Raw genomic sequence first — 27,536 nt, forward strand, 5'->3', positions numbered from 1 at the left:
GTTTGATAGCACACTTGTGAAGATGATAGTGATCAACAATGGATAATGTTACAGTGGTACACTCTTTTTAATGGCTTAGGAGTTGATATAGAGAGGATAAAGTATCTGAGAATGCTTTTATGGCTTCGAGGACAATGCAATGATGAGTGAAAATGCAGTATAGAAAATAAACTTGATATGCCTTCAACAAAAGACAATGTAATCACTTTTCTTTGACAATTCACCCTCCCCCCCCCTCTATGCAAGGTAAAGAGATGGGAGGAAAGCACACAGTTCTCAGGAATGCAATCAAATATAATTCAGTTCCCCCTAGCAAGCTTAGAGGAAAACAGGTAGGAGTTTAAACACAGGCAATATACTTTGATGTGGTTGCAATTAAGTGAAAAATATGCGAAAAATGCTTTTAATTTCCTGTAGGAGGTTCAGGGTGAGTGAGAGATACTTAAATTAATTCAGGATCACTTTAGCAATGCTCTATGAATGATTGTCAGGTTGCACACGAATTTCAGGAGGAAAGCAAGGACAAATATTTTTACACGTGGCAATTACGGAGGCACTATAAGGAGTAGGAAGTCGGTTCCATTTCGTTCGAAAGCTTAGAATCTTAGCTTTAAGATGACAGTTAAAACTCGCTACTAGCACAAACGGTTCCGGAGATACGGCTGATTTAGTAAAGGTAGTTTTTCGGATTTGAAATTTTAAAGCTCAGAATGACAGATGACAGTTTTCAGTTTTAAAGATGACAGAATGACACGATTCTAGGAGGATGTTCTAATAGGCTAAAATAGTTTGGATTAGATTATTTTAAACTAAGAGATTGGTTTTGGCACAGTGCTAGCTGGGTACTCACACTAGATTTTGGACAGGAATGCGACTTTGTCACCGATCGGGTCAGGATTGGCTGGACTTCTGCTAGCAGTTCTTCACAGCAATCTGGTCTCTGGTTCTCTCTGGTTCCGGATACAGCACTGCTTTCTGGATACTGCTACAGGTTCTTGCAAAAGGTCTTGGCAAAGAATTTAAACAGCTCGCCCGGCTGTTGAATAGTTTGGTTGGTTTTGAGGCCTGCTGAAGAGGATTCAGCTTGTGGATTCAGGCCTCTCCTCTACAAATTCTGGAGTTAATTTCTGGTCTCTGGAGATTGATGGATTTGAAGTCTGGATCTCTGGATGTGAAGTCTGAAGTCTCCCGGCAAAGCATCCCGCAAGAAAGTGGAAAGTGAATGTCTCTACCTGGGTTTCAATGTTCCTTTTATGTGTTTTGAAAATGGGTGTGTGCCTGGGCCTAGCTAAGCCTGCCCCTCTCACGTATCATTGGCTGAGCTTTCCTCTCTCCCTTGATTGGGGGAAAGAAATGGAGTGTCAGAGTGATGCTGTAGGTTTTATGGTCAGAGGAACCTCCCCTTGTCAAATTGCTCACAATCTTTTTCTGACCCAAATACATATTTATCTATGTACCATTTTTCTAATATTATAGGTCCAGTTAACATATTTTCTGTAGCACCAAACCATCCGATCCCTGTCTTTGTACGATGTCGTGTCCACTTATGACAGAATTCTCCCCTTCTCATCCATATAACAACCTCTAAATCTTTCCAGATTTTACACAAATGTGCACCAGGGATATGGGTTTCAGATGATAAAGTGTCAGATTTTTAACCTGCATACATTTGGAGTAACAACCTTTTTTTCCGCTACTATCCCCCAGAACATGCCACAGGGTCCTAACACCTCTTAAAATGTGCACAGAAAAATCACAAGAATTATGATGTTATATATATAATTTTGACAAGTCCGCACTGTGAATTATCCATCTTTTTAAAATCATGCTCTGGCCCCAAAGGGGTGTGGTTTTCCAAAGCACATGGTGGAATTTCTGGTTTATCCACTTCCCCCAATCTCAGCTGGCTCTCACAGGCACTGCCCCTCCCAGTTTCTCCCAAGAGGAAGCCATTTTACAACCCCGCCAATATAACATTTGCCTGAGTCCAGAACAGGGCTTTGTTCAACTTCCTGCAGTCTGCAGGTACCACTCCCCTAATTCAATCAGAGAGGTGTCACCTCCGTTTGATGGGGGCAGCAGGATGCAGCCAGGCCTGGGAAGAGTTGTTGAGCCAGTTCAACTCCTGTCAGGGGTAGTTGTCAGGCAGAATTCAGCTAAATGTCACTTTAGTTCCCAGTTTTCTACATTCAAATCCAACTTACAATTTGTTGCACATGCAGCTAAAATGCTGATTCTAAGTTCAAAACTATGACATTTAAACACGTGCAACCTATGTGACACTCACAAGTAGGTCACTCATTTATTCTAAACATTTCGATTTTAGTGGCTTTAAACCCAAATTCACTTAAGCTGCTGACATCCCCAGCTATTTTTTGTATATATACATTAAATAATTACTTCCTTCAAGTCATTTCAGAATATAGTTTTACATTGTATCCACCTCTTAGCAAGTCTTTCCTTGGCCTGGTTTGGGTTCATTTGTTCAGTTTTACACAAAAGTCTGGTGGTTTTAAAACGCCGACTTTCTGATAGTGGTGAGCACCAGTATTGCATCCATTTTTGACATTAAGAAAATGAATTCCCCACAGTTCTGGGTTGCTTTTGGCAATCAGCATTGCCATTCCCAATGGTTTCAGGCTACTGTGTGTGTAGCCCAATGGTGGTTTTAGGCAGTGCCCTCCTGTGCTCACAACATAGGCAAAAATGGGTGGCAGCCTATTCTTCATGTTTTCCCTGTGCACTCTCTGGGGAGTTCTGGCCATCATGATGTTTTCAATGCCAGTAATGCACAGTTTTATGGTAGTGCTTGGATGCATGGGTAAAAACATCCCACACGGGGGGCATGCTCTCTTGATTTCAGAACAGTTTTCACTTTTCCAATAGACCACATTGTTACAATGTTGCAGAAAGAAATGTATTTTGCATGAGGGTGTCATTAAAATGAAGATATGTTTCATGTCTTCAATTCCTTCCCTGGATGTTTCACTTGAGTTTAACATTTCAGTCTAACAGCTGACTAGAGGTCCCATTAAGTGTAAGCCTTTTCAAAGCAAAATCCTTATACTGCACAATTGACAGCAATCTGTCCTTCCAGAAACACATAGCCAATAAGGCTCAAATAGCGTGGCTCAGAATGTACACTCTTTGAAAAATCAGACCCTTCAAGCTGCCGCAGGACTTACGGAGTGTAGTGCAGGCCCTTGTGGTCTTGTACATTGATGGGGGAAATGCTCTTCTGGCGGAGCTCCCAGCCTCCACTTGGTTCCCCTAAAAGCAGTCAACCACACTGCAGCACATCTTATTACAGGATCACAGACATTTTGACTGAATTACCTTCATCCTTCAAGAACTATACTGGCTTCTTCTCCAGGCCAGGATACTGTTCAAAATTTCTTGTATCATCAACAAAGCACTCATGAGTAGCACACCAGCGTACCTGGTGTCAAAGCTCCACATATCTGGTGGCACACCCTCCTCACACAGCAAATAAACCAAACAGCTGCGATCAGATCTCACTACTGTTAAAATATGCCAGCCCAAATGCCTGCTACCCAGAGTATGTACACACTCTGCTGCTCTTAAGTTAGGTCCTTGCTTTAAACAAAAAATAAATACATAAACAAAATTGTCATGCACAGATATACATAATGTCCAATCAGAATTTAACAGGGTCGATTGGAAGCAAATTCTTTTGGTCTATTGTTAAGGAGAAAGACAGACCTAATCATAAGGAGAAAGACAGACCTAATCAATAAAACGATGGGGGAAGTCACATGATGCTCAGGATATCGCCCCTCACAGTTAGACTTTTGCAATGTGTAAATGCAATGTTTTTTCTCCTTACTTTTCCAAATTGCTGTGAGTGTCACCCCCTTAGTGGGTTTCAGGGATGATGGATGACAGGATAAGAGTCTGGTGTTTGACATATTGCTAACTTTGACAAGCCAGTTACCCCCAAGTGACTTGTTTTCGAATGGAATGTAAACTTCATTTACCCTGCCATGGGATTCACTGCACATTTAGGGACCAAGCTATTTGTAATACAGATCAATTAAATGCATACATGATTTATATATTATAAGACACAATAATGTATCCCTGGTGCATTTAAAGTGCACAGCCAATTTACAAATCAATCACAAGAATTCTATAATATCATATTGCAAGGCAAAAATACATATGACAGAATTAAATGTGAGATAAAATGCACTTTCCAATGATATTGCAATCTGATGCTTTTTATCTGCCTCTGGATAGTAGCACTTTTTACAAGATTTGCAGAAACAGAAGACCAATCCTTTGGTGTAAATTTCCTCGAGTTCTAGCATAAAAAAAAACATATTTAAGAAATGTTCTTAAATAAAGATTCACAATAAATGCCAAACTATTTGCAGAGAGCTGCTGATTGTCTCGATAATTGTCAGTATGTGATTTACAAGCTCTGAATCTTGTGTATGGCGTTTGAAATAAACACATTATACTTTAATTGAGTAAGGCCCATTGGAGCACCTCACATTTTGTTCAGTGTTGAATCTCTGTGTCTATTACAATTATCCTGACAACACCATGACGTGTAGCATCTTGTCTCTCAAAAAGATGTTCTTGTTTTGTTCAGAACTGCCAGCTTCATAATGCAGTCCTTCCCCAATGGGGTGCTTCACAAGTGTGTACGCCAAAGCTGCAAATGGGTCTCGCTACCCTAATAAACTGCAGGGTGCCAGAGAGAAGGCAGGCTTCCCACGCTGCCATAACAGTAACGTGAGAGGCCAGAAACCCCGAAATTCATCAACAACAATCCCATGAATGCTGTAGCATAGGCAAGGGTGGGGGTATGGTTTTTACAATGTTTTGGACACTGTATCCCAGCCCCAGGGAGGACTGAAGAACAAGAATGGCCAGAGAGGTCAGGTATACAAGGGGAGCACTGGGAATGGTTAGGAACGGCTTAAACAGGAGGCAAAAGTACCATTGTGGCCAGAAATGGGTGTTGTTTGTTCAGGTGAGGTCAGGAGGAGAGGAGGTAGAGGAAACAGGCGGAGGATAGAACTTAGAGTGGAATAATGAGGATGTATTGGGGATTGGAGAATTTGTGTAAAGTAGCAAGTGGTGCAAAGTGTGAGAGAGTGGAATGGTTAGTGGGTTGTGGTGCAGATGTAGGTGGTATGAGTGGATAACAGAGTGGAGCGGATGTAGGGTGTTTGGAATGGATCGGTGTGCAAGGACCAGATTGAGTGCATGGAATGGATTGGAGTGCATGGAACGGACTTGAGTGCATAAGAAACGCGCGACTTAAATGGAACGGTCTGGAATGCAGTGTACATTTGAAAGATCATGGAATAGAACGGCTCTGAGTGCGCGAAACAGTCGTAATGCATGGAAATTTGGATCACATGGAACGGATGAGTACATAGAACTAATGGAGTGGGCCAGATCTCAAACACCTAAGGTAAACCACCATATCATATCTCCATGCTTACTCTCTTCTTACACCACCACTCAACTAGAACACAGCAATACTATGACACCATTCGGTATAGCTGTTCTCATACCATCATCTGCCTCATACTTCCCATCACTCTAACTAAACACTGCTGGATAGGCACCCCCCAGCCTAGGCGTTCTCCTCAGGCCAAACGCAGCCAGGATCTTTCCGGATAATTCCTGCCAGAGCGAACACATACTCCTGATCTCCCAACCACCACACCTACCGCTAAAAAGAAGCTAACAGACAAATGCCACACCAGCTGCACACATACCCGGTGCTCACACACACACCTTTGACTCCCTCTATTTCTCTCTACTGACTTGAACTTCACTTCCCGAGGGCGTTAGACCTACCAGCGCCTTGAGACCATACCAATGGTACATAAGGCGCTATATGAATGCAAATTAACATAACATGACAGTGTGAGAGTGTTTGTTTGTTTGTTTGTTTGTTTTATTATTTATATAGCGCACCAGACCCAGGGGTATTCGGGCGCGAAGGCAAAAAGAGGGTTGTTAAACTTAAATTGCAGGTTACAGATTAAACATAGGGGTACAGCTATGGTTACAATGCTGTAGATATGTATTGTCAAAGAATCACAGAAATATATACAGTAAGTTTACAGGAGTTCAGGTATGACATAAATAATGCAGAACAAATATACAAAATATACATGAGAACCTAGATGTCAGAAGGGGCTAGGCACAATGGACTTTAAGCCATTGAGTCAAATTGTGTCTAAATTGTCGGTAGTGGAGATCTTCCCTTAGGGCAGGGGGAAGGGAGTTCCAATATTGTGCTGCTTTAACAGCGAAGCTGCTCCCATCGGATTTAGTGAGTTTGAATCTGGGTACTAACAAAAGGTTGGAGTTGGCTTTTCTTAGGGGGCGAGAGGCTGTATGTCTTTTGAATCTGTCTATAAGGTATTGCGGGGCTGCGTGGTTAAGACATTTGTGTTAGTAGATCTCCTGAGGTCTGATATATGGGCGTTTTTGGGGACGTTTAGGGCAGCTCTCAGGGCGTTATTTTGGAGTGTCTGTATTATAGTGGTGATGTGTTTGTTACTGCCTATGTAGAGGGCATTGCAGTAATCTAGTTTCGATAGGATTAGTGCCCTTGCTAGAATGATGCAATTATTAGGTGAGAGGAAGTGCTTGGCTGCTCTAATTAACTTGCAGGTGTGGGAGGTGGCTGAGGCCATGGCATTCACTTGTTTACCAAAGGTAAGCGTGGAGTCTGTGTGGAAGCCAAGGGTTTTAACTGTTTTGGCCACAGTAAGGATGTTATTGTCAATTAAGAAGGAGTCATAGTTGGAACCTAGTTTTTTTATGTTAGAGGAGGTGCCTAGAATGAGGAGTTTGGTTTTGTCATCATTCAGGCATAGCCCGTGGGAGGCCATCCATGCCTGGATTATGAGGTAGACTCTGTTCACAAAGGCCAAATCCTTGTCATAATCTCCCATCAACGGGATGAGGATCTGTGTATTGTCTGCATAGTTAGTGTAGGTGATTCCAAGACCGTCTAGATCATCGAAAAGGGGCTTTGTGAAAATATTGTAAAGGGTGGGAGATACACACGATCCTTGGTGTACGCCGCATGATATAGGTGCGGGGTCTGCAGCTGCTAGAGGGGAGAAAACTTGCATTGTCCTGTTATCTAAGAAGGACTGGATCCATGCGAATGCTTCATGGGAAAAGCAGGCTGCCATGACCAGATGATTGCAAAATATTGCGTGGTCTACCAGATCGAATGCGGCGGAAAGGTCGAGGAGTAGTAGGAGTGAAGTTGTGCTTTTATCTCTTAGTGTGTCTATTTGTACCTTAAGGTCTAAGAGTGCAGTCTCAGTACCATGCTGTGGTCTGAAGCCGGACTGTCGAACTCCTAGGAGGCGGTTTAGTTCCAGGTGGTGCTGAATTTGTAGGTAAGCTACTTTGTCCAGGATTTTCAGTAGGAATGGCACAGTGGTTATGGGGCGGTAGTTGGTTGGGATAGAGGGTCTAGTGTTTGCTTTTTGAGGAGGGGGAGGACCCAGGAGTGTTTCAGGTTGCTGGGTATGGTACCTGATGTGAAGGAGGCGTTTATAAGTTTGATGATAAAGGGTGAGAGTTCACGGGCAGCTTCTTTTATGATTTGGGCTGGACATGGGTCACCCTGGCAATTGGAAGGTTTGAGAGTGAGGATGACTTTCTCGACTTCTTTTGTGGAGACTTTGTGAAAGTAGAAAGGAGGGGTGTCAAGTGTGGGTGGAGAAAAAGTGGATTTCAGAGTAGGTATTGAATTCGAGGTAGCCTTGGAAGGGGTACCTATGTTGACATTATTTGGGGTAGCTAAGGAAACTTTTTTATTGTGGATCTTCGCCTGAAGCATTGTTATCTTATTGGCAAGGGCATTTTGTATGCCTGTGCACCAATCTTTATCCTTGATGCAGGAATCGGGAGCTTGGATAGGGGATTCTACTTCCTTTAGGATGGTGAACTTTAGTGTTGGATTTAGCTTGAGTGATACGGGTATTGTAGGATGTTTGTTTCGCCAGGATGATTTCTTTTTTGTAGCGGGTAGCTAAATTCTTCAGGTTATTTTTGTTGATGTCATAGGGGTCTGACCCCATGTTTTTTTTCACTTAGGCGTTTCTTTTGTCTGATATCTTTCAGTAAGGGTGTGAACCAAGTATTTAGGTGTTGGCGGGGTTTGCTTTTCCTAGTTTTCAGTGGTGCGATGGCGTCCAGGGAGGCTAGCATCACTTCATTGTACTTTTCTACCATGGAGGCTGGGTCAGACTGATCCGAGATGGAATTTAATGTGGGGAGAATATTTTATTTATTTCTAGTAGGTGCGGAGGGAGCTAGGATGATGTTGTTCATGGGTGTGGTAGCTTCTAGGGTGAAGGATACCATGTGGTGGTCGGACCAGAGCTGGGGAATTATGGAAGTGATGGTGTTAGGGCAGTTATGTTCGGCAATCCAATCGATGGTCCTTCCTTTGATGTGTGTAGGATTTGTAATCTTTTGGGTAAATCCGAGTTCTTCAAGGGTTCTGTTAATTTGTAAGGCATTGGGGTCGTGTAGGTCATTGAAAACAAGGTTGAAGTCACCTAGGATGAGACATTGAGTGGAATTTTTTAGATTGTCAGATAATAGATTCATGAGGTCTTCCTCAAAGGAACCTAAGGGGCCTGGTGGTCGATAAATCAGGTGGATGGTGATAGTTTGGTTGTTGGCAATGGTGAGTTTAGCTGTAAAGGATTCACAGGAGTTGGTTTTATGGGGTGAGGAAAGTCTTAAAGCTAGGTGATTTTTGACAATTATAGCGAGGCCACCAGCTCTAGACTTGGTGCGATCTATGCATTTAAGAGTGTAATTATCTGGGATGGCTAGCATGATGGCTGGTCCAGCTGCGGGATGAAGCCAGGATTCCGTGATAGCCAAGAGATCAAGGTTTTCATTTTGGATTATGTCCGCTATTTCAGTGGCATGGGCTACCATAGAATGGGCATTTATTAGGGCACCTTTTATTCCAGGCAGGGTAGTTGGGGCAGTGGGCGGCTGGACTTTGTGTTGGCATTTTGGGGGGGAGGATTCTCTAAAGATTCTACTATTGAGTTGTAGTCGGTGTTGGCCAGTGTTATCTATGTGTGGTGGAGTGTTGGTGGTATGCAGGGTGTGCCTATTGTGATTAGATGCAGGTTGGGCCTTAGGTAGTGGATCATAAATTCTTGGGAGTCTTGCACGGAGTCTTAGGTTACGCTGTTGGAGGCTGCAAGGATTAGTAGCCATGCTCCTGGGGAACACTTTTGTGGGGTAGCTGGGTCTGTGGTTGGGATAAGTAGAGGATGGTTCTGAGTAGAACTGTGTAGAATAGTGGTAGATACATAGTAGGCTAGAGTAGTGAATGCTGGCCACCTGAGTGCAACTTTGATAGTGCACGTAGAGATGAGTAAGCCCTGTCTGATAACTGTTGGTCCTATATGTGCAACCTAAGTGCGAGATTACTGCGACGGGCAGGGATAGGTGGGCTAGGAGCTAGTGGACAGGCAATCAAGTGCAAGTTTACTAAGACAGGCAACATAAATGCAAATGTATAAGAGCAGGCAGCCTAAATGCAGGTTTGCTAAAACAGAGCAGGCAATCTAAATGCAAGTTTACTGAGACAGGCAACCTAAATGCGATTTGCTAAGACAGAGCAGGCAATATAAATGCAAGTTTACTGAGACAGGCAGCCTAAATGCGGATTTGCTAAGACAGAGCAGGCAACCTAAATGCAAATGTACTAGAGTAGGCAGTCTAAATGCAAGTTTACTGAGACAGGCAACCTAAATGCAGGTTTGCTAAGACAGAACAGCAGTCTAAATAAAGGTTTACTAAGACAGGCAACCGAAATGTAGATTTACTAGAGTGGGCAATCTCGATGCAAGTTTGCTAAGACAAGGCAGGCAACCTAGATGCGACTTTACTGGCGCAGGCAGGAGTGGATGCAATGGTGCCTATTGGATACATAATAGGCAACCTAAATACAGATTCTCAGAGGAAATAGCTGAGGCAGCAGGTAAGAGTAGCTAGGCATTGGCTGGTAACCAACTGTCATTTGAATGCAGAATTGCTAGCGCAGGCATGGGTATAGCTAAGCATTGATGGATTACTGTTTTTCACGTGTAGGCACGGTCTATCAACTCAGTATGCTGGTGACATGATGTGCGGAAAGACAGGCTAGTGCATTAGGGCGAGGAATGGGCTAGCAATAGGGTGGCTAGTAGCCAGGCTGGTAATCATGCCCTTGAGACATGGCATATAGTCAGCACAATCATCAGAAACAGAATTCGCAGTATTTGAGTGCCAATATGCATTTAAAATTAGAATGGTGGTGCTTGGGGAGATTGAGCGTGGAGGGGCTAGTTAGGCAGTAGGTGATATGCCTCCAGCTTACCTCAGCAGCATGGCTGGATGCAGGTGGGGGTGTTGCTCCAACAGCATCACATTCTCCTTACTTGATGGATCCGTCCTGGGGAGGGGGTAGAGGGGGCTCCTGCCCGCTCCTCTCGTCGAGTCGGCTGTGATGTGAGGGGAAAGGGCTCACGACAGGCCCTTTGGCTTGGCCCTTCGGCGCTGACTTACGCGCAGCATGTGTGTTGCAATGGGTGATAGAGTGAGACGGGGAGGATAGGAGATAATGAGAGTAGAGTGGGTTAGGAGAGACTGGATAATTGAGGGCAAGTGAGTGTAAGAGAGAGGGGAAGTAGAGCTGGAGGAGAGATGAGTGGAGAGATTAGAGAATAGGAGTGAGTATTAGTAATAGGAGAGAGAGGGAGAAAGAAGGAGAGTGATAAGCACCAGAAGGACAGATAGGCAAGGTGTAGAAAGAGGAAGATAATGTAGAAAAAAGGATCAGGGAGACCAAAGGGAAAGGTGGATGAGAGAGAGGGAAAGAAAGGAGAGCAGGTAGACGGGAGTTGTAAGGGGAGTGAGCGACAGAGAAAAAGAGAGAGGGACAGACAGAGAGAGATAACGCGAGAAAGAGAGAGTCAGAGAGAGAGAGAGAGAGAGAGAAAGAGAGAGAGAGAGGGAGAGAGAGAGAGACTAGGATGAAGCAAGAGTAGGGATACAAAAGATAGAGGAAGAGAGAAAAGCGAGAAGGGGCATAGTGAGAGAGAGAACGGACTGAGAGAGTGTGGAAGAGTTGCTGGGGGGAGAGAAAGAATAAGGAGAGGAGAGAAAGAGAGTGTGACAGAGAGAGAGGTGCATCCTTACTTACCACTAATACTGAATAAACATCTGGGAAGTAGGGATATCTGGGCTATGGTGGAAGAAGTCCATGGGAGCCTAAGGACAAGGCCAGGGACTCCTCTCAGCCTTGCACTTCTGAAGTCCAGCTTCACCAAACTGTGATAATGAACAATACATTCTTGAAACTACCCAAACAATCAATTTGATGATTGCAACCATGTCCTAAAGTACTTAATCTGGATATCCAGCACTGTTCTTTGACACAAAGACCAGCATGTAGCTTTGTGTAATCCTGGGGCAAACTAGGCATGGTAAAAATCAGGTCAAGTTATTTCAGTGTACCATTTGTTTATATTGTGCTGAACTAAAGCAGGTCTGGTGAGTTTATTTTTGATGTATGAGTGATGCTCAGTTTTCCGATTCAGAAATGTATGGTAATCAATCATGCTGACATCAAGAATTCCACCTACACAATGGAAAAAACCTATTGCATTTTCGGAGTGACATTTGTGGCGGTAAATAAACAACCACTTGAATCCATGTTGCTGAAAAACTTGAAAAAGTGGCACTCTCAATGAAGGTAGTCATTTACACAATATGAATAATCATCAGCTCTTTCCAAGCTCTAAGAATGAAAGTTCTAAGCTGCATCTCTGCACCTGGGCCCCTGACTGTTGTAAGAGTTCCCTGACCGGTGTGCTGTATTTTTGATTATTCAATCTAAAACTCTTGGTGGAGACTGTGAGGAACCCTCTTAGTTGGTGATCATTTTAATCCTCTTCACTGGAGGCAGAAATGCTACCATATATCCCAGGGATATCACTACAGTACAGAAGGGGTGGTTTTAGATTTTGATAAGTGTATGTAATGTCTAAACTATTTAGGTTTTCATATTGTAATCCGCTTTTATGACATAAAGTTGTAATTGAGAATTGACCTTTTTCTTTCTCAAAGCTCAGTTTTGGAGGTATTCCTATCCAAGGAAAACCAGGAACAGTTCAGAAGAACAACTTTCATGGCTGCATCGAAAATCTTTATTATAATGGAATCAATATAATTGATCTGGCAAAGCGACGGAAGCCACAAATATACACAGAGGTAAGAAAATAAACTATTTGTTTTCATTATATTTTTTACTTTAACATTTTTATGATAGCTAGCTTTGGAAAAAATTTGCAATGTTAATCCCTCAGTAACCCATTAAATGAAGACAGAAAATCCTACTGCCTGTGATGATTTGTATAGGAAGCGTGTGGTTTCAGCTACAAGATGGCTTGGGAAGTTTCTTTTTTACATTGTTTTTATTCCATTTTTAGGACTCCACTATATTGGCAAGCAGCCTGATAGCACATTCTAAACAGTATGGCCATTTAGTGTCCATAATAATGGCCACTGGATGAGTAAACATTCTGCATAAGACTCTTTTATATTCAAAAACTCTTTACTAATTTTTATTTTTCATTCGAAATGTGTTTTTAGTTCATCTTGCATCTGTTCATAGTCGTTGTTGCTATTGTTTTGGTTAATAGTCAACAGATCTTGCAATTTTTATGCTGTGTTCACCCTGAGGAATAATTTGCTGTATATTTGATAATTTAGCTAACTAATTTATTTTGGAAAGCACCTGTTTATATATTAATGTCAGTCTCCCAGTTTTCCAGTGTGCCCTCTACTAACTTGTGCGATAGTGAAGAGCCACTGCATAATTAATGAGCATTCTGTTCTCATACTTTTAGTGCCAGTCAGATATAATCTTTGTGAGTATTGATCTAATAGTCAATGCTATGCTCACATATCTTGTCCTACCCTCAATACACTTTAACTCATCCTACTTTTCATATTTCTACATTGTGTGTCATCTGACCTTCATAAAGAAAAAATCTGGTCTAGGCATTAACATGAACATAATTCATTGTTTCTAAGCATTGCTTGCAATAGTTTTAGACTGGATATTTGAGTATGAATCCAGACCAAAATAGAATATCAACGAGCAATAGCAAATATAGAGTCTAACAAAATAAACCTCGCTGAACAATCAGACAGAATTAAATGAAAATGAAATGCATATGTAAAAAAAAATCAGTCTATTAGCATCAAACACATAAATGAAATGTGATCAATCCCTTGTATTCAGGTCCTCTTTGAGCACAATTCCAAAGTAATCCCAGGAGGAACGTATGCCAGGAAAGAAGAAATCTGTTATTTTTTACAGCTGAGCAAGCACCAATCAAATAGCACAGTGGAACATAACTAGTTGATGAGAGCCGACGAAGTCGCCCACTGTCAACCGTTTATGTATCAGCTAGTTCTGTTTGCAGTGACTGTTACCTCCTGGGAACGGTCTGTCTGAGTGAATCTCCCACCCCACTGTCATTAGCGGTCCACAGAACTCCTGTGCATGGCCCATCTGGGACTCCACATGCAGTGTACTCACCTGTTGTTTTCACCTGATTCCCAGTGTACAGCTACAACCCCTATAGTTACAAAATCATGCTCATCACACGCCATCACACTCATGAGCCTCACTTTCACCTAGATCCCCGGCAAGGTCGTATCATTCACTGTTGTGTGTTACTTGTTCTCCCTCTGTGTATTCCTTGTTGTGACCCCGGCCCCCCAAGTGCATCCCGAGTTGTGTGCCACCAGGTTGTGTGTCTCTCTCTCTTCCCTCAGGCCTGTCTCCTCCCTCCAACCTCCTTCACACCCTCTGTGGTGCTGGCTGTTTGTCCCATCTTCTCTAACTGCTACTCTATCTCTAATTAAATATGGTAGGAAGAAGTTCAAAAACCACATCCTGGTCTCCAACCCAGGCCTCCCTATCGCTGATTACTACACCAGGGCTTCCACTAGACAGACCCTTACAGCACCCTCTTTGTTGTTCCCTCTCCAGGCCTATGGACGTCCCCATATGATCTCTGTTCGCTTCCCATTTTTCCTCCTTTCCCATTAATGGTGGCACTTGATGAGAGGTCCTCCTGGCCCCCTTCTACTCCTCCAAGACCATCATTAATGTCTATTTGAATGGCACTGTCTTGGTCCAGTGCCCTCAGCCCAATCTTCTCCTATTAGATAGGCATTCCCTGCATTTTGTCAACTTCCTTCCTTCTCCTGCTACTCATACTACCTACAGCCTTCTGGCTCCTCCACCACCTCCCTCTTCTGCCACCTCCCTGGCACCCTCCTCACCTTCTCTGGCTACCCTGCCACCTTCTTACTCATGCACCTGTTTGCACTCTCTCCATCCTCTCGGTCTACTCTGGTATCACCTTCTTCCTCATCTGCCCATTCTTGGGCCCCTCTACCACCTCTGCAGGGCATACATCTTGCCTTTACCCCTCCACAGAAGTCTTTCAAATATGGCAATCTGCTCCATGTCACTACTCTCAATTCTTGCTCTGCTGTCAAATACTTCTCTGACATCTGCGACTCCTCAAAGAACTAGAGCTTGATGTCCTCAGTCACACAAAGGCATGGTTCACAGCCAGCTCTATAACAACAAACGGGGTTATGTTGTTGTGGAGAAAGCAAAAAGAGGACACGGACAAGCCGTTGGTTTCCTTTTAACCGTTAAAAGGGGTTGGACGTGGTAGCACAAAAACAACAGTTTTATAGGAAAAAGTATTTTATTACTCGATATATCTGAGGTAAAACTAGAAGTTCATATCCTCAAGCTCAAGTGCAAGGTGTGACAAAAAAACGGCAAATCCAACAGGGTAGGTACATCGCTGTCCAGAACTGGAGATTAAATTCTGTAGCTGTATGATGGTGGTTCAACCTGGGAGAGGTTGGGCTGTTCGTATTCTGTTGTCCTGTGTTGTTATTTTAATGGTTCCCGTAGGTCACAGGAAGGTAGAGAAACTTCAACTGTCGGAAATGCACAAATAAAAGTGGCCGAGGGGCCAAGGTGGTGAGGTGAAGCTCTTGTAAAAATGGCACACTCTTTTCATCTGGGTGCGCGCAGGAGTGGTTGTTACGTGGCAATATCTTATCCCTTTCCGTACAGATATTTGGTGTAGGTCATGAGAGCCCTCATGACCTATGGGGTCGACCGGTTTCGATGGCACTCGTAATTGGGGCCATATTCGTCAGGACCGTGATTCAGAAGAGGGAGGATAAATCCGAAAGTTTCAGAATTGTCTGAAACGGGGCCAGGTTACTCCTGTAGGGATACAGAAAGAAGGGGGGGAGGGGTTGGGAGAGGGGAGCAATGGCATGAGAATTCTGGCCTTGTCAAGGAGTATAAACTCCACCTTACACCAAAAGTGAGAGGATTAATGTGGGTAAACATTCAAACTAATTTCGGTGAAGAGTATAAAACTATTAGTGGTGCCTGATCACCGGTGTCTGAAACATAACTCATCAGAAGGGGGAGGGAGGGGAGAGGTGCTGGAGTGGGGTGACACAGGCACGGAGAGGAAAGTGCTCAGTGGCAATATGGGAGAAGGGAGCCATGGGTACCTCTACACACGCTGTGTGCTGGAGGGGGTCTGTCTGTCGTAGGCTGGCTGGTGGCTCTGAAAAGAAAGACAGAAAGTCTGTAAACAGACTGCCAGATAGCAAACTTGCACAGGCAGCTGGAGCGCTAGCGAAAAGGAATCAAAAAAGCCGGCCAGGTAGCACAAGTTGCAAGTGCAGCTGGGGCACTGACTGCTCTGTAAGTCTAGTATTGCAGCAGGGGCTGTACCTGTGTCATCCGTGAAGGCGTCTGTCTCATTCGATGCGGCCGCTCGAAATGAGCGCGGTACCGAAGTGCGGCCAACCGCCTCTAAAAACTAGGATACAGCGCGAGCCCGCCTAGCGTCAGAATGACGTCGGCGGGCGTCAAGGCAACATCCTAGCAAGAGCGGTGTAGGTCCAAACAGGAAAACATGCCCAAACGGCCGTAAAAAGAACTTGAAAGCACGGCTCGGGGATGCCGAAGCTGTGTGGGACTGGGAGAGGCTCCTAACCAATTGAGGATGTGTAGGGGCGGGGAAGGAAGGGAAAAGGGGGGGGGAAGGGGAAGAGGAAAGGGGGGGAGCAGATGGAAAAGCGGGGGACCAGATCAGAATCAAGGCAGAGGGACAGCTCACTCAAGGGACTAGGAACACAGTAGGAGAGTCCTGTGGGTAGGGAAGGAGAGGGGAATGCAGGAAGGCGAAAAGACCAGTACTGACGGGCAAAGCGGCCTATGTTAACACCGCTAGGTCATGCCACTGGATGTTCTCATTCAGTCCTTTAGAACACGTGTTGAGTCTGTAGATCCACTGCTGTTCCCTTCTGAACAGAATGTTATTGAAGTTGCCCCCTCTCGCAGGAGGTGTGACCCTTTCTATGATGGTCCATTGGAAGGAGTCAGCATGGTATGATCCGTTCCAAACGAGAGTTGAATGTACACAATTGATGCATAAAATAAGACTGAAGCAGTATTTCACCAATGAGACATTTGAGACTACTGATGCAACGGGCCTACGCCCACCTTCACAGTTTTTTCCTCCACATTGTATGAACTCTCCGGAATCAGTCACCTTTGAACAAGCATTGCAAGCATTGCTTATGGTGTAGAGGTACCCATGGCTCCCTTCTCCCATATTGCCACTGAGCACTTTCCTCTCCACGCCTGTGTCACCCCACTCCAGCACCTCTCCCCTCCCTCCGCCTTCTGATGAGTTATGTTTCAGACACCGGTGATCAGGCACCACTAATAGTTTTATACTCTTCACCGAAATTAGTTTGAATGTTTACCCACATTAATCCTCTCACTTTTGGTGTAAGGTGGAGTTTATACTCCTTGACAAGGCCAGAATTCTCATGCCATTGTCTCCCCTCTCCCAACCCCCGCCCCTTCTTTCTGTATCCCTACAGGAGTAACCTGGCCCCGTTTCAGACAATTCAGAAACTTTTGGATTTATCCTCCCTCTTCTGAATCACGGTCCTGACGAATATGGCCCCAATTACGAGTGCCATCGAAACCGGTCGACCCCATAGGTCATGAGGGCTCTCATGACCTACACCAAATATCTGTACGGAAAGGGATAAGATATTGCCACGTAACAACCACTCCTGCGCGCACCCAGATGAAAAGAGTGTGCCATTTTTACAAGAGCTTCACCTCACCACCTTGGCCCCTCGGCCACTTTTATTTGTGCATTTCCGACTGTTGAAGTTTCTCTACCTTCCTGTGACCTACGGGAACCATTAAAATAACAACACAGGACAACAGAATACGAACAGCCCAACCTCACAGCCAGCTCTGTCACAAGTTATGACACTCTCCTCCCTAATGGCTACAAGATCCTCTCCAAACCCAGAACCAATTGTCCAGGATATGGAGTAGCTCTGATGTTTCCAGAGTGCATCCCTGCTTCTGTCTTTCCTATGCAGGCCTACAACTCCTTTGAATGCCTGGTCTGCATGCTCTCTATATCTCCTAGCCTCTCTCCTACTGTGTCCACCATTTATAGGCCCCTGGCCAGGTTGCTCTCTTCCTCTCTGAGTGGGATGATCTCTCCTCCTCTCTGCTTGGGCTTTCATGCAATTTCTGCAACTCTCTCTCTCTTTCTATTTTACCCTCTGGCCTGACACACTCCGCCGGGTACACCCTGAATGTTCTCATATGCTTTGACATCCCCCTTTCAAACCCTCTCACCACTCCTCTCTCTTGGACCAACCTCTTTCTTCTCTCTTCCCACCTGATGCTCTTGGTCCCCCAGGTGAAGCCAACCACAGGACTGCCACCCACCTTCTCAGCAATCTGGCACATGAAGCATGTGTCAGTGGAGGCTTTCTTGCTTTCTCCCACACCTGGTTCTGATTCACACTCTGACAAAGCCCTCACTAACCTGCATATCTCTATCACTAACACTCTTGATGTCCTTGCCCCTGTCATGAGGATCCATTTGATGCCGGCCTCCAAGTGCAACTCTTTGTATGACTCAACATTGCCAGCCTTAAAGGCAAGTGCATGGTGACCGATAGGAAGTGGAGGTCATCAGGTGCATCCTCTGACAAACTGGCCTATCACCTGCTCCAAAGGCAATACAGACTCTCTGCTCTGTCCAAGAAGAGAGCCTACATCTAATCCTGTGTCTCTGCCGCCTCTAAAAACATTGAAAAACTCCTGTCCTCTCTCTCCTCTTCCTCTCCCTCTTCATCTCTCTGCCCCTTCCTGGCGGCTTCTCTCTCTCTTCTTCCGTTCTCCTCTTTCCTGTGTTCACTCCTGATGATGTTTCTGGACAAGTCCGATCTATGAACGTATCATCCAAGCAGGTGCTCCCTTGCTCCTCAAGAACCATGAAGGACCCCATTGACACCCTTGCTCCAGCCTTGGCCAATTTCTGCAATCACTTTTTTGCCACAGGAACCTCTCCCTCCCTCTAAAGCACTCCCTTCTGCACCCCCTCCTGAAGAAGCCTACTGCCGATCCTTCCTCTCCGGCAAACTACCGCCAAATCTTGATCACTCCTTTTATAGGCAAACTCGTGGAGAATCTGGCCATCTCCCAGCTTACTCTCCACACCAAATCTGTTGGTTGTTTCCATTACCATCAATCTGGCTTTAGAACAGCCAGAAGCATGGAAACTACTCTCCTGAAAACCTGTGAAGACATGCTCTCAAATCTAGACTCTAGCCTTCCTTCTGCCCTCATCCTACTTGATCTTTCCTATGCTTTTCACATGGTCAACCACACCATCCTGATCAATCATCTCTGTGACAACTTGGGCGTAACGGAACAGGCCCAAGTTTGGTGGGCCTCTTTCCTCTCCGACCGACCCTCCCAGGGCCAACTGGGGTCCTTTCTCTCCATCACCTCTCTCTCCACATATGTTGTTCCCTGGGACTCTAAGCTCTCACCCTGGCTCTTCAACCTTTACTTGGCACCTCTGGCCCATCTAAGCTCTAACTTCTCTCCTAACTTTCAGTGTTATAGGGATTGATACTCAGCTCACCTTCATGCTCCCCTCTCTCACTCATTCCCGATTGTCTATCCACGATTCAGGAATGGTGTGCCTCTAACAATCTCTGCTAGAATGCCAGTAAAACTGAGATCTTTCTCATTGGGACCCCTGCTCCTTCGTTCCCTCTCTCACTCTGGTCGTCCTCCTTGGGCACTCTAGCGAGGAAAAAATCCTGGGTATCATCTTTGACTCCACTCTCTCCTTCTCTCCTCAAATCAGGGACATCTATAAGAAGTCTCACTACCAGTTGCACCTCCTCAGAGTCATTCTTCCTTTTCTCTCTTTTCACCAGAAGCTTATTGTCTCCAGAGCCCTGGTTCTCTCTAGGCTGGACTACTGCAAAAGCCTCTGGCTGACTCTACTCTTTGCCGTCTGCAACTAATCCAGAACAGGATTGCAAGACTTGTCCTTGGCCTCAAGGCCAGGCATTGTATCTCTCCAGCCCTGAAATCTCTCCACTGGCTCCCAGTGGCTGCAAAAATCAAGTGCAAGACACTCTGCATTGTCCACAAGGCTTTTTTTTGCAGTTGGGGACCACACTACACCTAACTCTCTCTTCCTAAGCACTTTCCTTCTCAACCCCTCTACTCATCCACCTCCAACTCTCTGAGGATCAAACTCTTCTCCAGGATGAAAGTGGGGGTATATCTCTCTCCTCAGCTGGTGCCTCCCTCTGGAACAGCCTTGTTGCCTCTCTCAAACTGGAGCAGGACAACCTCAGATTCCGGGAGCAACTGAAGACCTTCCTTTTTGCTTCTGCTCTTGTTCTTGTCTGCTGCACTAACTGGTTACCTGGCCTCCATCTGAACCTTATGGGGACCAGGGTCCTTCACGACCAGTAGCCTCATGCACTGCCTCTGTTCCTACCACAACCCTACAGTCCCCTGCCTCCTTGCAATTACTTCGAACCAGCCACCCCGGCGGAACTTACTTAAGCTTTGCTATTGCACTCTCCCTTTGCCTTCCCCTGGCACTTCTCCTCTCCTTTCCCCTTGCACCTGCACAATCTGAATGACACAAGGCCTAGTAAGGTAGTTTGTTTTGTTCCCCTTTGTCTTCCCCTTCCTTGTCTTGTTGCGCATACAAACACTTGTGTACAGGTGCATTATAAATGACTCATCATATATCATACCATGAGCAGTTTCTATATTTTCTTTGACTATTTCATTGGAACCATGTAAGTCTTCACAACAAATTACCTTCACAGACACTTTGTGTTTTGCACACAATACTGTATTAGAGGATGTGTGTTAGTCTAGTTGAACAAACACCCCCATAGCCCACATATTGAGATGTGCCACCACTGTGTGTCTAGTTAATTGTCTGACAATCATTCTCATAAATGTAACAACCAACTCCAAAACAAAAATCACACTATTACCTTTTCAGATCCTTGAGTGTGCTATTTAATGGTTCATACAGTGAACAATCCAACATCACACGGTACAGAACGAAACACATGAGTGTTCTAAACTACGCCTTTGTCTGATATCTTGCGAGAATTTTAAATCAATAATCGCAATATTCACAAAGGCATTGCTTTGTCTTTGGATTTAGTGGACTTGTGCACATTTCCATAAAAAAATGTGTTTTGAAAATTGGCAAGTCACTGAAATCATTGCAATACAAATGGCCATAATGTAAATTGTATGCAAAAATATAACCATTGGGTTTGATGTTTGCATTTTGGTAAAAGTTATTTTTTCTGATATTTGTCATGAGGTTCTGGACTCTCAAAGTGGGGGGAAAACGTAAAATGAATTTGGATTGTATATGGGAAACCTAGTGAACTTAATGGAGACCTTATGAAAAATATACTTTGGTCTTTCTTTTTTCATAATTAGGAATCCCACTCCAATTATCTACATGCTATGAAGGTGAAGTGTTATGGAGGCATTAATTGGGCTATGTATTTCACAGGCGTAACAGGTTATTTATGACAACCTGCACTTTGTGTGGTCATACATATTGAGGTGAAATGCAATTATTAACTGCATTCTTGCATTCAACAGAAGTCAATTGACTTGTAAATGTATATACAATTTCTTCACACTGAGATGCTATCATTTAACTTACTTTGAGACAAATGCAGCATGCTGAATGAGGTTTGGATGCTCCATACAGGACATCCAATGAAAGAACAGGAGCCCCAACAGCTATGCAGAATAAAAACAGATATGACACATCATTACAATCAAGAATGATCTAAACAAATGTTGGTCAATTACGCCAATTTACAGATTAGATATTAGCATGCTATTGAATAAACGAGTGAAACACATGACTAAGGATGGTTTAGGAGTGCAATATATAGGAAATCCATGATTGTTAATGGAATGGTTGATATCCCATATTCATTTTGAAGTATTCACAAATGTTAATGCATTATGATGAGTGCCTTAAATTGATTATCAGCCTTGAGAAAGAACTGGTAGGTCGAAACACGATTCCACACGCAACTGAAAACTAATATTCCTTAGTCAAGACTGCGAATGGTTACCTTACTTTAAGCAACATCTCTACATCCACAAGCAAAGGCCATATAGGCAGAAAACTATTCATGTTTAATATATTCCTTGCACCTTGGGTAATTGTAAAATGTTCATTCTTCTCGTCCACCAGTAAATCACTCAGTTATTTTTTAATACAGGAATTGTTTAGACATTACATATATATAAATTATATCAACATTATTGACATTTCATCCTGTTTATATTTACATTATTTAGAAGTGTATGATTATCACAGAAGCCAAGATATGAAACTTTTCCATTCAGGTAAAAATCTGACATATCTGATATCATTGATTTTGAAATTGTACCGTATACACCTAATGCTCAGACTGGACATTTCATAACCATACCTTTCATCTTTATTTAGTTCTGCTTCAATTGGCTGCCACAGTTCAAAAGATTGAGTGGCTTCAGATCATATCTTCTGATCAGGCTGAAATTACAGGCCTCAGTCGTGATAAGCAGGATCATTATACACATGGAAGCAAAACAGAATGTCACAATATAAAAGTATTAACAGAAACAGTGTAAATAGGTCAGACTAGGTTTACTGGCCTGTATGGGTGTATACATTAATAGGTTTGTGAGGCATTTCAGAGTAGGTTAGGATCTTTGTAAGGAAGTCGAGTTGGACTTTTTTTTACAGGATTCAATCTGCCTTTGTAGTGACAGGTTTTTTAAATCAAAAATGACCTCAAGGTTTGTAATCCGTTCAGCTTTGGTAGGGGCGTAGTCCAGTTTATGGTTTCCATGGGAAAGGTCGGGTGGTCAGGAGCGGGATGCCGAAAAACATGATTTAACCTTGAGAGCCATTAATGCAGTGATCATCATCTGTAATTCTGTTCAGTTTTTAGAAGTTCTATAATGTGCGTATTACTGTTCTGTAAATCAAGTTTTCTTGAGTGTTGTCTGTATACAATACGAATTAGTTCAGTGTTTGGATTCATCAGGTCAACAAAAGGTTATGTAAATAATAAATATTTAACAGGGACAAATTGACAATTTGCATTACTGTATAATTTATTTTGAGTCTTCTTTGGATGCCTATGAGTACTTTATGAATCTCTTTTTAAATGTGACAGTTTATCTTTCTGCAAAAAGAATATGGTTTCTGCCATCAAGTCATAGGAATGCTGTCCTCGGACGAACATATCAACTCAGGCCATTCTTGCATGTACACAACAATAGTAATTCAACTATTTAATGACAGTGTATTGTAAACATAGTAGTGTGGAACATTAATTTCACATGTGCCTATAGTTATAGCACGTTCTATCAGTGTATTCTTCCAATAATTAACTTTTTGGCGAATCTCATTTCAGAAGCTTCTACTAGCATGGTGCCTCTGGCCACCTTAACAGATCAACTCACAAAACACTGCCTTACAGTGACCACATACATTCCCAATTCTATGGATTTCTTAGCCCAGTCCGTGTTAAATGTATGAACAATATGATGCTTGCTTTGATTTATTGTAAAATGTATTATACCTTATTGGATCTGAGTTGGGAGACAATATATCGTTATTTTGCTTTTTTAACGTCATCTCCTGGGCAGAGAAGTTTTGGTGAAAAACACATCACATTCCAACCTCTGCAGGTTTATAAATCGGCAGAAGCAGGCGCACCTGACAACTCATAGTATGTCCACAATAATAGAGTCAGCAGAGCCCTCTGTGCACTCCTCCTCTGGACCATTCTTTCAGCAATCAATGCACAAGTGTGAGAACATAAACAAACTCATGATTTATAAAATCTTGAAAATCTGGAAACACAGTGAAGGTATGCAATCCCTAAGTCATCACACCATCCTGTTCTGCCATGAACTGTACATGAATGGTCGGAATACATCATCATCCTGGCTGACAGGCTCTCTGCTTACATTCCACAGAATCTCCTCATAGGACAATAGCATCCTCCACTCAGCCCACCATCAAGTTACTGAAGCTCCCGTTATGTCTCAGAACTGGTTTAATATGCCCTCTTCCAATAAACTCAAATTTAAAACTGGCAGACCTGATAAATTATCACCTGATTAGCAACCTTCACTCCAGGTAACGGTATTTGAAAAATCTTTGCTCTGCAATTACCTGAGCACATAACCTAAAAGGGCTTATTATAGGAATATCAGGGTACGATTCTCAGCCTGGTCTTAAGTGCCGAAAAGGTTGTTAAAAGGGCTAACAACCTTTTTGGTACTTAAGACCTATTCTGAAGGTGGCGCATTCTTCCGAAGTCAGTAGGAATATGCCACTTTCGGATTACATGTGGCGGTTGCTAGGATGAGTTACACACCAACCTAGCAACCTCCACATTTGTTACTGTGCTTTTTAGAAGGGTATTCTTGTGGCACTCCTACAGTTTTATATGTGCACTAAAATCGCGCACACTTACGGTACCATTTTGATGCCATTACACTGGAGGAGAGACACACGAAGTCTTGTTTGGTGTATGTGAAAGTGTTCATATACAACACACGGGTGTATTTGAACACTTTCATATACACCAAAGCAAGCAGCTTCAACGTTGTAGTCTGCAATGTTGAAGCTGCTTACTTTGGTGTAAATGAATGAACACTTTCATTTACACGGGTGTATATGAACACTTTCCTATACACCAAAGCAAGTAGCTTCAACATTGAAGCTGCTTACTTTGGTGTATAGTAAAGTGTTCATATACACCTGTGTTAACAGCAGTATTTTTGTAAAATAACGAATATGTCGTTATTTTACAAAAATGCTGCAGAGATTTCAGGATTGCGCCCGTTTTAACTAAAACAGGCGCAATCCTGAAGGTGCACTGTCGTGCACTACGAGGATGCCCAGGCCCACTTGAGAATACTAGGGGATCCTGGGCGTACTGGTTTAGCGCAGTGAATCATGCTCTTTACAAACGTTCACTGCACCAAGGTGTGAATCCGGCCCTCAGTGTACGTTCAGGTATAAATGCCTTGCAAGGGGATGGCAAATGTGCCTGTCTACATTATGTGCACTGCTAATGGGCTGGTCAGCCATTTTCTAGAATTTGGCTTCCATTTCCTATGTGACAATCTGTTTGACAGTATGACACACATATATACTTCTCCCAAAATGTATACGCTTTTTTTTATTCTGATTGATTTTCACAATGTGTTGATGGAAAAGATATTGAGCTACATTATTTCAAAATACCTGGAAACTGGTCTCACAAATTGTGACTTGCAATATTTGCTACAGATGTGATACTTAATAGTTCACACATAAAATCACCAACACTTATATTGTGTTTGTAATTGTCACCATTTAGTTGTACTTGTTTATTTGAAAACCCAATATGGTCCTGATTCTCATAGGAAATTGCCATTTCAAATCAGCACACCTCCATTGCCTTAGAACTTCATGCATTATCAAACGTGAGGGTCCCTTTTACATTCAGATATAATGGCTCAGAAGAAGGGTTGCATTTATATGCATGTGTGCTTTGTGTGTTTATTATTTAGTTATATCAAATGTGTATACTGTGCTGTGGTTGTGTTCTTTGTAAAGACATGTGCAACTGTGCCTGTGCCGGCATTGCTAAGATATGTGAAGGCAAAGATTTGCCTCAGTTCACCGTTCAATATCCAAACCTAGAACTAAACTAGGAAGTAAATATCAACAGAGGAAAAAGATATGTGAAACCGACTATAACAGAAAAAGGTATGAAAAAGCTACATGAATTACATTTCTTTTTGTGTATGGAGTGCTTGATATCAACGTCTTCCAGTTTCATAGTCCTTCCTGTAAATCACAGAGGTTAATGATACCTGACTCAACTGTAGCTTTTTATAAACCTCAGATAGTTAAATCTTAACTCACTCTGCTATGATTTGAATGTCAGTATGTTGGATGTGTACAGATCTCTACATTATGAGTGTGAGCCTGTTGTATTGGATGCTTTTTGAAGTGGCTAGTGCCTGAGGGGGCACCAATATTCTAAATAATAGGGATAGCAGGGGATGGCGTACATTTTTCGTGGAGGGTAATTCATATTTCCTGTCAATTAGCATGCACAACCAAGTTAGGGGACCCCAAATGATGTTGAGGTGTTGGGGGTGGTTCTCCGTGAGATTTGGTAAAATAATGGGTTGAAATTGTGTACTCTACAGCTTACATTTTGGGAAGAATGTTTTAAAGGTCCATGCAATGTAAAATGTGTTCTGCAGGATAACACATGAACAAATCCAAAAGATGCTAGGTCATCTACATTAAGCAGTAGTCGTTTACAATATTTCCATGATGCTCTGCCCAGAATATATGGCAGCAATTCCAGTACAATATACTGTCACAAGGTTGCGTCCACATTACATGCCAGCATTTCCACTGTAAACCATGTGCATGGTACTGCACCCACAATATGGGCAAGTCAGAAGTGCCACAATGATATACATTGATGATGTTGTGTCAGCAATATATGACAGCATTTACACTTAAAACCATGTGCATGTTACTGTGCCCACAGTATATGCCAGACCTGCCATTTTAAAACTATTTCATGATGCTGCACCCAAACTATATGCCAGCATTGCCAATGAAAATTATTCTTATGATGCTGCACCCACAAATTATGCTAGCATTGCCATTAGAAGTAACTTGCATGTTGCTGCTACCACAACACATGGCAGTGTTGCCACTAGACATTACTTTCATGATTCTACAGCCACAATATATGCCAGCACTACTAATGGACATTATGTATTTCATGTTAAACCCACAATATATGCCGGTTTTACCAGGGTTACTCATTTCATGATGCGATGCACAGAATATATGTTGGCAGTCATACTGGGAAATACTTTCATGGTGCTGCAAAAAGAAAATATGAAAGCATTGCCATGATAAATCATTTTCATGAAGCTTTATCTGTAAAATATGGCAGCAATCACATTGAAAGTCACTTTTTCACTGCCTTACCCAATTGTTTCTAGCATTGACAGGTTATAACACTTGGAATGCCCACAATATAAATGGCCAGTCCCCTTTAACAAAAATTCCAAGAGGCAAAGAGTGCAACGTCCTACCCCAACCACACAAAGTCACAGTCATAATGACATGAAATTATATTTTACTTATATCACGCTCATACACACGTGTTTCAGAGCGCGATATATACATATACATATACACATATGCTCAGACCCAGACACATAAACACTCATTCAAACTCTTGCGCACACGCAAACACACATACACACATATTGCATCACAATGAAAATCACGCAGATATAGTCATGCATAGAAATACTAAGACCGTTTTAAAAAATACCTTTACACACTGGAAGTCACATTAGCCCCTTCTCAGGTCTGCCACAGGAAGGGCAACAGGAGTAAGGATGCCTCGTAGTGATGTGCTCTTGTAGGAAGCCATAAGTGGGTTGAACCTAGTTCCTTAGCAACCAGAGCTGGGGCACTCAGAGACTCTGTGGAACAGCAGCTTCAGTTTTCCAGCACTAATTGTTTTATTGCACTTTGGATGAACGCTAGTGTAAAGTGACTTAGCCTACTGACCTGTAGGAGGAGCAAAGTGAGATACATAAGAGGGTCCTGGGGAGGCTCATGGGGGAGTGCCTCCAACCCCAGCACTTGTATAAACTAGCTTGCCTACTGATTAAGTCACTACCTTGTAACGGACATGTATTGCATTGTGTGATGCTCTTTAAAGTACAATCCTAACTGTTAGCATATTTTTGACACTAGACATTACTGTTTTCAATTTAACAATAGTTTTAATCAAAAACATGTTTTAGAAAAGTATCGTATTCCAATTTACAGCGTGTCATTTGTATGGAAAACATGAGCAATTCTTTTCTTAGAATGTACCGCATCCAATAACAGCATATCTTTGAAATTCAAATCAAGCTAATT

At 43.0% G+C, this 27,536-nt stretch overlaps 1 protein-coding gene across 1 annotated transcript in view; it reads left to right on the forward strand.

Moving 5' to 3' along the window:
- LOC138489132 (contactin-associated protein-like 5) overlaps positions 1–27,536 on the forward strand; it is a 1,196,734-nt gene that overhangs the window by 568,399 nt on the left and 600,799 nt on the right. The window contains exon 7 of the mRNA XM_069616767.1: positions 12,160–12,303. Within this exon, the coding sequence (XP_069472868.1) occupies positions 12,160–12,303 (144 nt within the window). The remainder of the gene's footprint in view (positions 1–12,159; positions 12,304–27,536) is intronic.

The sequence above is a fragment of the Ambystoma mexicanum genome, chromosome 9 (genome assembly GCF_040938575.1).
Source record: "Ambystoma mexicanum isolate Mex_15411 chromosome 9, UKY_AmexF1_1, whole genome shotgun sequence".
In the NCBI taxonomy this organism is placed as follows: Eukaryota; Metazoa; Chordata; class Amphibia; order Caudata; family Ambystomatidae; genus Ambystoma; species Ambystoma mexicanum.